At 35.3% G+C, this 15,000-nt stretch overlaps 1 protein-coding gene across 1 annotated transcript in view; it reads right to left on the bottom strand.

The window, feature by feature from the left end:
• The window catches only part of LOC137631705 (uncharacterized), a 550,730-nt gene that overhangs the window by 16,375 nt on the left and 519,355 nt on the right, over positions 1 to 15,000 (bottom strand). The window contains exon 4 of the mRNA XM_068363583.1: positions 13,810 to 13,860. Within this exon, the coding sequence (XP_068219684.1) occupies positions 13,810 to 13,860 (51 nt within the window). The remainder of the gene's footprint in view (positions 1 to 13,809; positions 13,861 to 15,000) is intronic.

The raw sequence follows: 15,000 nt of genomic DNA, 5'->3' as shown, positions 1-15,000 counted from the left end.
CTGCCTAGTTTATATATCAAATGTGAAGTAGTCTTCTTCAGAGTCTCGCTTATAATCAATAAATGCATTCATTTCTTTTATGTTTTATTCTACAAAAGCTTACCAGAAAGATGCAATCGAAAAAAAAAGAAAATGTTTACCACACTTCCGTCTCCACTTTTCTTTCAACTTTCCCCAATATTTTCTTTTGATCAATTTTCCATTTCTCTCGCACCCTCCTCCTCCTCCTCCTCCTCCACTGACCTCTTCTCACACCCGCCCTTTCACCTCTAACTCTCCAATCGTATCACCATAATCCCGACCTAGCCCCCCCTACCTCCTACACCCCCCTTCAAAAAAAAAAAACAAAAGTGACCTCTCAGAGGCTGGTTGTGTTTCGGCTTTTATGTAAAATCGTGGGAGCTGACCTCTTATTTTGTAAAAAGAAGAAAAAAAAAAGTTCTTTTTCTTTTTTTTATGTGAGTGGACCATTGGTGGTGTTCCCTGCGGGCCATTCTTCTCCAGCGCTGTGCATGCGGTCAACAGGACCTTTCCGAACCTATCCAACCCCCAATTTCCAGGAGCCATTCGCGCCCTTCGAGATCCTCGTCCATTGATGTGGGAATGCCTTGGCCTTACAGAAGTCGCCTTAAGTCCCTTATCCTGGAAGGGAATTTGCCTATCGAGAGCCAGCACAGAGATAAGGTGCGACAGACTTGCCCCGGGCATGAATGTAAATTGCTATTTGACTATTGATATTGAAAACGCTCTATTTTCACTCTTCGGCTGCCTGGTCCGGCCAGCGGTAATCTTAGGGACGTGTGCCAACGTGTTTATGGACGCCCTTAGGGCCGAGGGGATAAGAGAGGGGACGGTGGTAGCGGTCGGTTATGGAATGGCGATGGAGGGAGTGATCGCCACCCCTGGGGCAGGGGAGGGACGAGGAGTCTGAGCCGAAAAAAGAACGCCCCAGAAAAGACTTCGAACGTAAAAAGGAAAAATTAACATTTTATTTATTCGGATTCTTGTGTGTGTGTGTGTGTGTGTTTTGTGTGTGTTAAAGTATAATGCAGATTTTCTAACTTGAGGGGAAACCTTTTAAACTACCCGTGATGGAATTGAAATCCGATTTACTCGAGTTTTACTGGATTCTTAAAATTTGCTGAAAATTTATTTCTTTTACAAAGTTTACATTTGTGGCTATCAATAATGCATAACCTTACAGGTTCCAAAATGGAAAATTATTTAAAGTCAAAATTTTGGTTGGAATAATATCCTATTAATAACTAGTAAGAATTCTCTTGAATTTATGAAAAAGGAAAGTATTAAATTTTTGTCTTGACTGACCAAGAGGTAAAGTCTTTTGACGTCACATGTAAGTTATATAAAGATAAATAAAGTAATAGAACAGGAAAAAAAAAATCAGAAAAATCCTTTGTAACTAAGAGAACTAACTTCAAATCAAAAAAAGATTGTTGAATGAAAAAAAAAAGATTTACATCGAAATTTAATATAAAGTCTTTATGTTATCAGTGAAATGGTTTTTAGTTTATTATCTTTAGTCTTTTCTAACTGCACTACGTAACGTCTGCAAGTTATTCTCAGAAAACATCTGCTGCAAAAGACTTTTAGATTTCCTGTCATATAAGCAAAACCCGATCTAGAGTTGTTCCATCTATTTTTTTTTTTCTTTTCGATAATAAATATTTATGTATAAACTTGATAGAAATAAAACAATGATCTAAAAGAAAAGAAATCTGAACGAGATATTGGAGCAGTAGAATAATAATAATAATAAACAAACAACAAATATTAGCATCTAATTGAAAGTAGGGACTGACTCTCTCTCTCTCTCTCTCTCTCTCTCTCTCTCTCTTCACGCACACACACACACACACACACATATATATATATATATATATATACATTCATATATATATATATAGATTTATATATACATATATATATATATATATATATGTGTGTGTGTGTATATATATACACATGTACATGAATATATATAACACACACACACACACACACACATATATATATATATATATATATGTATATATACCTTCTAGCACAATCTTCTTTCAGTAACCACATAAATCCGTAAGTTAAATGAACACCGCTTGAAATGGTATCACGGCTCTAATTCATCAATACTAACAGGAAAACACCCATACTGTACATTTCTAGTCAATACCGACAGCCACAATCACTCCATTCCACACCATAAAAAAAAATCCCGTACCTATTCTATGAAAACCCATTTAAATATTTCACTCACGAGCCAAAAGCGAACCCTGTCATTACCATAAAATCTCGACATAATAATACTTACATTTTCCATTACACCCAAACTTCTCTTCAACATCAATATCCTCACTTCTTCATACTTGCTATGTGCTCACGACATACGTACGTACAGTTAAATAGACGTCCCTCTCTCTCTCTCTCTCTCTCTCCTCTCTCTCTCTCTCTCTCTCTCTGCGTGGGACAGAAAGATAATTCGGCACAGGGCCAAAAATGCACTGAGTGACTTGCTCAAGAGTGAGTGTCCCCACCTAATACAATTTCCATTCTGCTTTGCATGGAAGTGTCCAGTCCCTACTCCACCCCCCCCCCCCACCCCAGCCCACTTCTGTGCTCTTGCCTTGACGCCCTAATGGAATTTTCTTGTCCGTGACTTGTTGAGAATTTTGAGAGGACGGCGATAAATGTTTTTTTGCTGACCACGTGTGAGAGAGAAAGAGAGAGAGAGAGAAAAGAACGACTGACCGTCCGTGCTTAAGATGGTCCTGTGAGAGAAAATCTACTTGCCGGTAATGAGAGAGAGAGAGAGAGAGAGAGAGAGAGAGAGAGAGAGATAGAAGAGCGACTGACCGTCCGTGCTTAAGATGGTCCTGTGAGAGAAAATCTACTTGCCGGTAATGAGAGAGAGAGAGAGAGAGAGAGAGAGAGAGAGAGAGAGAGAACTTACAATTACTTATATTATTTTAAGCTCTTGGTATTTCATGTTGAGGCTTTAAGGAATGAAAATGGAAGAAAGGCTTATGATGGACAGCTTTACGGCTTCCGACTTGACCATTACAGTCAAGAAACCTTATCTTGGGGAAGGCAGTATTTCTTTTTCTTTTTTTATCCCTTCCTCACTGGGCTATTTTTCCCTATTGGAGCCCTTGGGTTTATAGCATCTTGCTTTTCCAACTAGGATTTTAGCTTGGCTAATAATAATAATAATAATAATAATAATAATAATAACACTACATATGCTTATGTATGTATAGATATACGTGATAAAATTACAGTAAGATAGTGAAGCATATTTTACATTAGTAATGACTAAATGAATAAATGCTCAAACTAGAGGCGCACTCAGTAGAGCGCAGACCTCCGCCGCAGCAGCTTAATTAAGGACCTTTTGCCAAACCTTGACTTTTGACCTTGACCTTCTCAAATCTATTCATTTTCAGCTTTTTACATGACAGTTTATCCCTACAAGTCTCATTACTCTACGATTAAAATTGTGGCCAGGAATCTGTTCGCAAACAAACACACACAAACAGGGGTTAAGACATAACCTCCTTCCAACTTCGCTGGCGGAGGTAATAACATATAGAACAATGAAACAAACGAACAAGAAAATTATACATAATAATAAACACACATGCACACACGCGCTTAACATTCTCTCTCTCTCTCTCTCTCTCTCTCTCTCTCTCTCTCTATATATATATATATATATATATGTATGTGTGTGTACATTTACTAGAACAATGCATAATCCTATTTGACACTGCAAAGTACTCATAGAGCTAATATTGTCCTTGAAATAAAACGACGCACACGTACACACTTACACACACAGACACGCCAACTCAACAGGTCTTACACAAGAGTCCATAAAACTACACGTAAGGATTCCTTTGGGGAATATCCCGGCAGATGGAAAGAGACCGCACGATAGCCCAGCGGATGTATAAATCTCAATACAGAGTGACTGGACTCTTGTCAAGTCGCGCCTACCCGAGTCGTAGGCCTACAACGCCGAGATGACACTCCAACTAACAGAGACTTGCTCTTAAAACGAAACGGAATAAACAACCTATGTTTATGGATCAGCCCAGGGCCAGGGTTGTATTTTCAAGAGGAAGAGGAAGATAGAAGACTGAATATTTCTGATGGTAGGGACCAGACTAGGACGAGGGTTGTATTTTAAAGTTATGTTAAGAGGAAAATAGAAAACTGAATATTTCTGATGGTAGGGATCAGTTGTATTTTCAAGTTATGTTAAAAGGAAAATAGGAAAACTGAATATTTCTGATGGTAGGGATCAATCCAGGACCAGTTGTATTTTCAAGTTATGGGAAGAGGAAACAGAAGACTGAATATTTCTGATGGTAGGGATCAGTCCAGGACCAGTTGTATTTTCAAGTTATGTTAAGAGGAAAATAGAAGACTGAATATTTCTGATGATTTGGATAAATTGTATTTTCAAGTTATGTTAAGAGGAAAATAGAAGACTGAATATTTCTGATGGTATGAATCAGTCCAGGATCAGTTGTATTTTCAAGTTATGTTAAGAGGAAATAGAAGACTGGATATTTCTGATGATTTGGATAAATTGTATTTTCAAGTTATGTTAAGAGGAAATAGAAGACTGGATATTTCTGATGATTTGGATAAATTGTATTTTCAAGTTATGTTAAGAGGAAAATAGAAGACTGAATATTTCTGATGGTATGAATCTGTCCATGACCAAAGTTGTATTTTCAAGTTATGTTAAGAGGAAAACAGAAAACTGAATATTTCATATTGGGTAAATATCAGAATAAGTCACTAGAGATATTGCAAAAGAAGCAGGGGAAGGAAGAGAAGACGATGGGTTGACGAACTAAAAAAGCTTGCGGGTGTGGACTGTGTGGACTGGCATAGAAAGGCCATAAACAGACACAGGTGGAAGAACATGTCTGAGGCCTTTGTTGCCTTTGTTCTGCAGTGAACTAGTAACGGCTGGTGATGATGATGATGATAATGATGATGAAATATTTGTGTGGTAATTTTACATTTTACTACAACGATCTATGAATATACAAATTCAAGGGTTCTTAGGGTATATATTTTCAAAATTTTCAAATTATAAGGAAACTAAAATATTTTTGACGGGGCAACTATTTTTGAGTTAATTTTGTAAATCTATAAATATACAAATCAATGGTTTTTTCAAACAGTCCTATGATACCCTCACTATTCAAAATTAATAGAATCCTATGCCTATTATAAATTTCCAAAAATCATGGTGCCTCAGCTGCGACAAAATTATGTCCTAATTCATATTCAAAAGTCATATTCCCTTAAATCTCCTCTTGCACAGGTATACAAGACCTTCATCTCCTACAGGAAAACCTTACAGGTCTCAAGGATCTCTCTCCCTCAATGAGCCCTACGACAATGCTCCCCCCCCCCCTCCTCCCCCCATCACATTTTAGGAGTTTTTTTCCCCTCCTGACCATAGTGTGGAGCGAGGGGGTGACAGTTAGTAGTCCCAGGGGCGCCTGCACGCTCTTTTCCTAGGGCCTGGCCATGTCCGCACAATGCCCCAACATGCAAATTTACGTCCCCAGATGAGGCCGGTGGACATTGGCCGAGGTACAGGACCAGAAGGGGACACGGGACAGACACTCAGACGGACATAAGCAGAAATATCTCTCCCCCCTTGATGTTATTTCTTCAATGGCACCTAAGGATTTCCTCTGTCGCATTTGCCTCAGTTGCTTCATCCTTCTTCTTCTCCTTCCTTCTTCCTTCTTCCTTCGCCTTCTTCTCTTGTTTCTTGTGATCTCCAATATACGCCAGTCTCTGTCCCTCCCTCCTACAAACATTGCATTAATAGCAAGGACGTCTTGTTATTCGATTCGATTCGATTCGAGAGAGAGAGAGAGAGAGAGAGAGAGAGAGAGAGAGAGAGAAAGAGAGAGAGAGAGAGAGAGATTATATATATGTATGTATGTATGTATATGTATGTATATATATATATAAAATATATATATATATATAATATATATACATATATATATATATATATATGTACATATATATATATATATATATATATTTATAAATATCTTTCTTTCCGGTTACCCTAAACTCTCCCATCCGTCGGTTTGGAGAAGGGGAGTAGTCCTACCCTGCTCAGGATGGGGAGTGCGTGTGTGTGTGTGCATATCTAATAATTTAGTCGTAATTTTTGACGGGCCTCGTACACATACATCTATATATATGTGTATAAATAATGTGCATATATATATATATATATATATATATGCGTGAGAGAGAGAGAGAGAGAGAGAGAGAGAGAGAGAGAGAACAAAAAATTTCCTGCGTACAAAACTCAGTCTCTTTTAACTACATTATCTCGTACTAAATGGTTCACCCCGAAGGCCGTCCTCATCAACAAAACGCAATTTCATCCATTGGCGTCATGGAGGAAGCCGTCATGCGTCGATTTACGTCTATTTAACGTCGGAATAGTCATGCAGGAGGCATATCTACGTCATGCACGCCAGACCGCTGCTTCCCTGTTTCTACTTATCAATTAATCCTCTAAAGTCTAAAACTATTGATCGCCATTATCTCTTGCAATGTCTAATAGCCTAATATGAGAGAGAGAGAGAGAGAGAGAGAGAGAGAGAGAGAGAGAGATTAGTAGTAGGTTCGGAGGGAGATGAATGCAGTCAAAATCCAAACGGAATATGGCCTAATTGTAAATTTAGAAAAGTTTTTTTTTTTCCAGGGTCTTACCAAAAGACTCAAATATAATATACCGGTACGTGTTTTTAAATTTCCTGATACTTGTTGGATCTTAATGGCTAACATTACAATATATGATTGCAATATGGTAAAAAACATAAGAGACACACGTAAAACATGATAAATTAATAACAAAATGAATATATTATATATATATATATATATATATAAACACACACACACACACACAATATATATATATATATATACATATATATATTTATGTATGAGAGAGAGAGAGAGAGAGAGAGAGAGAGAGAGAGAGAGAGAGAATTAACACAAAAATGTAAATATGTGTGAGTGTTTCGAGTAGAATATACTACTAAATGCGTATATATTCTGAAACTTTTACATACAGTATGAATATATACAAAACACCTCCAAAAAAGGTCATGAAAGAAACAGTTAATGAAGCAAGTAATCCTCGCCACTTCCTATACTAAACCGCAATGCCATCTACCGGTTCCAGAGGTGAGTTAAGTACCTCGGGGGGGAGGGGGGAAGGGAGAGACGGTTCCTTCCAACGAGATCTAAGGAGGGAGGAGGTGGTGTGGACAAAGAGAAGAGCACGAGGGGAGAAAAGGGGGAACCGAGGTTAATAAAATTCGTGGGTGGAGAGAGAGAGAGAGAGAGAGAGAGAGAGAGAGAGAGAGAGAGAGTAGGGCTACCGGAATATTTGAATCGCAAAACGCTCTCCGATGGAATTTCTTTAGAACTGACCCCCTCAGAACTGACTTCCTCTTCTATTCAGTGGTAAGGAGGCGAGGGGACCTATAAGAAAGAAAATAAGAGAGGGGGAAACTAAGGAGGGGAAAAGATGGTCATCGCAAACTTGCTGACTGACCAGTGGCCGAAGGATGGTTAAAGTGAGGGGAGGGAGGCTGTAAGCGCGAGGGGACACAAACACGACATAAATCGAAAGTTGGACAAATTTGTGAAAATAATTCGATTAAAATGAATCTCAATGAGGATTTTATCTGTGTTGTATTTCACCTTATTATAAAAAAATGGTTGTTTTTAATGCATCTCAGTAAGCACTTTGGTTGTTATATTTCGTCTTATTATCAAAGAAATGTTTCTTATAACTTTAATTAAAGCAAGATTCCCCTCAGAAAATGTTTTAAATAACTGTTTACTATTTTGAAATCCAAATCTCAATTGGAAAAACAACTTAATATGGCTAAGCTACACCATATTTGACCGACAATAAGTGGGAATAGGAAAAATGCAAAATACTTTCGCTTTCATAATTCAAAATGTTATATTATTCTCAGGACGCGGAAGAAAGAAGCGAGTTTGACTATATTGCTGATGAAATCGTTCCAGAAATTATCAGTAAAAGATTGTACGTTCAATGATGAGACAAAATTGGACTAAAAGTTTTGGAACCTCAAATATATGAATACTATATGTTCAAATGGTATAAAGAACTGTAGAAAATAAACAACATACATATATAGATTAACAAATCAATTAATTAATAGTAAATAAATAAAAAGATTTCATAAAGTTAAAGTTTGTATAGCTAATATAGGAGATATTTATTTTAATGTTGCTACGCTTCTTAAGATATTTTATTTTCCCTTGTTTCCTTTCCTCACTGGGCTATTTTCCCTGTTGAAGCCCCTGGGCTTGTAGTATTCTGCTTTTCCAACTAGGGTCGTAGCTTAGCGAGTAATAATAATAATAATAATAATAATAATAATAATAACGGTTCAGACACAAATCATTAACATTCATTTTCAATGGAGACGATTTAGACCTTTAACATCGTTACCGCTCATCCCTAGAGAGAGAGAGAGAGAGAGAGAGAGAGAGAGAGAGAGAACCGTATGCCTAAACACTTTCTAACGTGACCACAATTCCCGCCCCCCCTTTTTTTTGTAGAATACATAACCAACATTGGGAGAAAAATATTCCGTTCTCTCTCTCTCCGTGTGATATACTTAAGCTTAACCACGTCCCGCTACATTTGTAAGGTTTCTTAAAAGATAATCATATACATGACACAAGACCTCTTCCATTTGAGTAATTTTTTTTTTCACGGAATATAGACAAACTATTGCCTTGAGGTAAAACTATTTTTTTTTCTTTCAATGGCTTAAAACTAGTCTTGGAGTAAATGATAATAACAAAGACAATTACTACTATTTCTAAAATACTTATTTGATAGGGATGAATGTATTAGTGGTACTTTATATTTCACAGACAAAGGCAGATTGCTTAAAACAACTGTCATTTTAAGTATGCTATATTTTTCCATAGAAAGTCGTTGGTTCTTGAAGGTGTGTGTCTCTGTGTATGTGTAATATATATATATATATATATATATGTATGTATATATATACAGGTATTTATATATACCGTAAATATATATATATATATATATGCCCACACACACACACACATATATATATATATATATATATACATATATATATACATATATATATATATATACATATATATATATTCCGTAAAATAAGCAAATGACAATAACTTAGATCAGTCACACATCAGCCAGTGCTTAGAGCATCATCAGCATTAGTGTGGAGAAGAGTGTTGGATGTATGGGGGAGGGGGGGGGGAGAAGTAGATACAGGAAAATACTCAGAAGAAGAAGAGATAGGGTGTATTTCAGGGGGGGAGAGAGGGAAATGGAAAGGGGGAAGGGGGATATATAGGAATGGGGGAAGGGAGGGAGAGAAAAAAAAAAGGGAGAAAGAAGAGGAGTTAGTGTGGCACTCATTTGCGGCTATGTAATCAATACGCACAGAACCATCCTCTTCCTCAGCCGACATTCATTTGTACGCACGCACTCATTATCTCTCTCTTTCTTTCTATCGATGCATTAACTATATTTGCTGTTCCTAACGACGTCTAGTTGAAAGTGGAATTTGCTGGTCTTTCCAACACTAAAGATATGAAGTGAGATTTAAAATCACTATGGTAAAATTTCGAACCATTTCTATGGTATGAAAATAATGGATTAGTTTACCTCAATATCTTATAGACGAAATGGATTAGTTTACCTCAATATCTTATAGACGAAATGGATTAGTTTACCTCAATATCTTATAAATGAAAGGGATTAGTTTACCTCAATATCTAATACACGAAATGGATTAGTTTACCTCAATATCTTATGGACGAAATGGATTAGTTTACCTCAATATCTTATAAATGAAAGGGATTAGTTTACCTCAATATCTAATAGACGAAATGGATTAGTTTACCTCAATATCTTATGGACGAAATGGATTAGTTTACCTCAATATCTTATAGACGAAATGGATTAGTTGACCTCAATATCTTATAGATGAAATGGATTAGTTTACCTCAATATCTTATAGACGAAACGAAGGGCAAATGTTAATAAAGGTCGAGTCATTAAACAACACTGATTTCTATGGAAACAACACTGATGCTACGTTTTAGGAAAAAGGAATATGAATAAACACGTTTTAATAGAGCAGTTATCTTAGTAGTATGTCATATGCAGATACATGCAAAAAGTAATCATTTACTTGAATGGGTATAAACTAAAATTAGTGAATGTTGAAATGAAATTGCATTAGATTAATTTTACATTACCACACACACACACACACACACACATATATATATATATATATATATATAACTAGAAAATAAATGCAGCCACTTTCAGTCCACAGCAGGACAAAGGCCTCAGACATGTCAATATTCACGTCTGGGGTTTGTTAAATTTTCATATATACAGCATATATATATATATAATATATATATATATATATATATAATATATATTTATACATACATATATATATATATAAATATGTGTCTGCGTGTATGAGAGAGAGAGAGAGAGAGAGAGAGAGAGAGAGAGAGAGGAGACTGACTACGTTAAACTATTTTTTCTCTTTCTCATCTGCGAATGTCACTTCCTCTCAGGCAAGCGGTTGCCATGGCAACGGGGGAAAACGGTGGAGACCGCGCATTAATTAACTCGCTAATCAAGTATCTTCCTCGTTTGTTCAATTTTGACACCTTTTACGAGAATTCCTCCAAGTCCAATTTCTTCCTATTTATTTTTCGCCTACACTTAATTCATTCTTTTTTTATATATATATTTTGGTAATTCTTATTTAAAATAAATTTTCTTTTTTCATTTCAATTCTTGGCTGTTATAACATATGACATGGGATGAAGAAAACTTCATCAGTATTAATAGAGTTGCGTTATATAAACTTAATCTATTCTTATTTGAAATAAGTTTATGTCATAATCTGTTCTAATTAAAAATAATTTATGCTTTAATCTGGTCTTATTTAAAATAAGTTTATGTCTTAATCTGTTCTTATTCAAAATACAGGAAACTCAAAACAATACATCAATCTTACTTAGAAAAAAAAAATACTTTTATTTTAACATCTTACTGTAATAACATATGACCTGAGATGAAGAAATCTTCATCAGTTTTAATAGCTTTTTGTTCTATAAACTTAATCTATTAGGTAAAAAATTCTTTTTAAAGTTATGATGAAGTCCTCGATGTGTGATAAATAGTAGTAAAATGAAAAAAAAAAAAAAGATTTTAAAAAAATAAATACAAAAAATTATATACTGAAGTCGACGTAAATGTCAGTGAATCACTCGGCCGTGAATTTATTTCTATTCTTTGTGATTTATTGTTATTTATGTAATTTATCCCTTACAGAACAGACGAATAAGACGAAGAACAATTATCCATTCTTCGGCAATTGGATTTCCTTGATAAGAATGAACGCTACATGAGATAACTGCGTTGTTATACCAATATAAATATGAAAAATATATTACATCTCTGACTGACATTCACTGCGTGTAACAACACTCTCTGCATACGCGATGTTACAAGAATAATTGCTAATGAACGCTGGGAAAATAGAACGTATGCGTTACAAGTGATGGCAGATGTCATATCACAGATGTGGTGAGAAGCATAAATAAAAAAAAATATATACACAAAGGCATAAATATATATTACATAAATCAACAGACATGCTTTATACAAGTATGTATACGTGTGCGTATGTCTGTCCTATCTATCTATACATATATATATACATTGATATATTATGTGTGTATATATATATATATATATATGGAAAGAAATGTGTATATATATGTATATAATATATATATAATATATATATATATGGAAAGAAAGAGGATGTTGTTTAACAGGATACTTTCTGAAAGCCGCGAATGACAAAATAGATCAACATTTTAATACATCATGCAACCACCAACATATAATACAAGAACTACACATATATATACAAGTATCTATATTTTACCAAATAAAATGAATCAATCTCTTCACTCACTAAAGTCTCAATACTCTATTTTTTCATTAACACAAAAGAACGAAAGAACAAAAAAGATAAGTTTCCCATAATAACTTCCGTCGCACTAATGTTCTTCTAAGCCAGACACGTCGTCCAGGTATACAGTATATATATATATATATATATATATATAACGTAAGCGCTTCGCTGCACTCATGCGCTCAGCGACGGTTCAACCAAAACATCTATAATTTTCATGTAAATTATGCCACTGTTATGTTTGGGTGTGGTGTATCGCCCGTCGGAGAGAGAGAGAGAGAGAGAGAGAGAGAGAGAGAGAGTGTGTAGACAAAAATCTTAGAAACTGATTGGTGATATGAAAAGAACAAGTGATTCTTTAAATTTCGTAACTTGTAAGAATCAACAGCGAGAGAGAGAGAGAGAGAGAGAGAGAGAGAGGAGAGAGAGAGAGCGAGAGAGAGAGAGAGAGAGACTTATAAACATATTGCCAAGATGCAAATACACTGAGTGTATCCTAAGATTTCATAAATTATGTGTGTGAGAGAGAGAGAGAGAGAGAGAGAGAGAGAGAGAGAGAAAAAAATCTTTATGAAACCGATTGGCAAAGACGAAAAGAACACAAACTGAAAGAAACAAGAAACAAAAGAAAAGAATTATAGTTAAGAGAAAAGAAATACACGACACAAAAAAAATAGATGAAGGCGACTGTCAGAAACAAGAGGGAGGCGCATGGAATGCACCTTTAGGTAAATTACCGGTACATCTACGTAATTTACCGGTAAATATAGTTATCGGGAGCAATGCGTGACGCATTGCACAGATTTTCCACCGGTCTGCAATTAGATGATGGCTAAGTGCAGAAGGGTGGCCCCCAGGAAGACACGTTATGCAATGCGCTCTAGAACAAAAGAACGTAAAATGCGGTTGCATACTTAACCCTTTTACCGCCAGTGGTGTTTTTAAACAAATCTCTAATGTAGCAAATCTTTTATGACCACACAAACTCCATCTTGTTGATATTAATATCAAGATGGAGTTTGTGTGGTCATAAATACCAACTTGTTAATGTTTGGGTGATTTTAAAAATTCCTTCCCTTTTCATATTTTGATTAAGTCGCCAATGCAGTGAAAGGGTTAATGCAAATGTTTTCCGAATCTCATGTGGGAAATGGATGTTATACAACTTTATAATAAACAAAGGATGTTAATGTGAAGTTTTATAGGCGTACATACATAAATGCGTATAAACAAAAGCACACACATACAGTATACGTATATAAAATATAATCAATACAATTTTAAACGTTAATCTACTTAGCTATATATATATATATATATATATATATAAAATTCTTGACCTCAATTCCTCTGTATGTATGTATGTATATATACATTATATATAATGGAAAAACTCAGTGATTTATATTTAAAATGTACTAAGCAATTAAAAAAAGGAAAAGGCTTTTCTAGATAGAAAATGAAGCAGAAAGAATAAAAAATAGATTTGAGGATAAGTTATAATAAAAACAAATTACCTAAATATAAAAGATATATAAAATACAGATAAAGAAAAATAGACAAAAAAGATACAATATCTACGAGAGAGAGAGAGAGAGAGAGAGAGAGAGAGAGAGACAGAGAGAGAGAGAGAGAGAGAGAGAGAGATTCTGACATCACTCACCTCTTGCAGTGGGCGACCCCATCCGCTCCCTGTCCATTTTCCTCAGCGGATCTGTTAGAACGAAAAGAGAATATTCAAACTTTAGAGAATTGCAATGAGGAAAAGGAGAACACGAAAAGAACACTTTCCATCTTCAATGAACACTGCTTCCGCAAGCAAGCACTCCATCCAAATGCATACGAATGTCCTAATTACTGTAAGGGGACATGGAAATAACCTGGACATATAATTGTAGATGGGGTTTTTAAGTGTTGCTGTGTGCTGTATAGTACAAGGCTTAAATTTTTACCTGTTTTTCAAGGGCTGGAAATTGCATAATATTAGTGAGAGAGAGAGAGAGAGAGAGAGAGAGAGAGAGAGAGAGAATATTTTCCTTTTCGCAGTATGTTGTACCGTCGCTGTTTAAAAGAATAACTTGAAAGTTTCTGAGAGAGAGAGAGAGAGAGAGAGAGAGAGAGAGAGAGAGAGAGAGAATATTTTCCTTTTCGCAGTATGTTGTACCGTCGCTGTTTAAAAGAATAACTTAAAAGTTTCTGAGAGAGAGAGAGAGAGAGAGAGAGAGAGAGAGAGAGAGAATATTTTCCTTTTCGCAGTATGTTGTACCGTCGCTGTTTAAAAGAATAACTTGAAAGTTTCAGAGAGAGAGAGAGAGAGAGAGAGAGAGAGAGAGAGATTATTTTCTTTTTCCCAGTACATTTTACCGTCGTTGCTTAGGAGAATAACTTAAAAGTTTCTGAGAGAGAGAGAGAGAGAGAGAGAGAGAGAGATTTTTTTTAATTTCGCAGTATGTCTTACATCATTGTTTAAAAAAGTTATCATAAAGTTTCTAATTTGAAAATCGCTTTGGTATAGGCTATATAATGAGATGTAGCTTTCAACATTCATCTCTCTCATTCCTTTCTAATTCGGTACAGTAAAGAAACACAAACAATAAATCTAATAAATTGCAGAGATAGGAAAAGCTTAATAATCGCAGAATAATGATCTTAACTTGAAAGTACAGAAGAGAATAAATGTAACGAGTGAAACTAAATGACGAGAAAAAAAAGCAGAGGAAAAGATAAGGATGTAAACTTATAGAATTATTATTATTGTAAAACTAAGATAAAGTAATAAAAACTATCGAACGGTTAATCTTTTAGTCCTTCAAGAGGTCTCTATACGCAAAATATCTCAAATACGCACGAACAC

Source organism: Palaemon carinicauda, chromosome 40, assembly GCF_036898095.1.
Source record: "Palaemon carinicauda isolate YSFRI2023 chromosome 40, ASM3689809v2, whole genome shotgun sequence".
Taxonomy (NCBI): domain Eukaryota; kingdom Metazoa; phylum Arthropoda; class Malacostraca; order Decapoda; family Palaemonidae; genus Palaemon; species Palaemon carinicauda.
The sequence above is the reverse complement of the archived record's forward strand: the minus strand, read 5'-3'. Positions and strand labels throughout refer to the sequence as shown.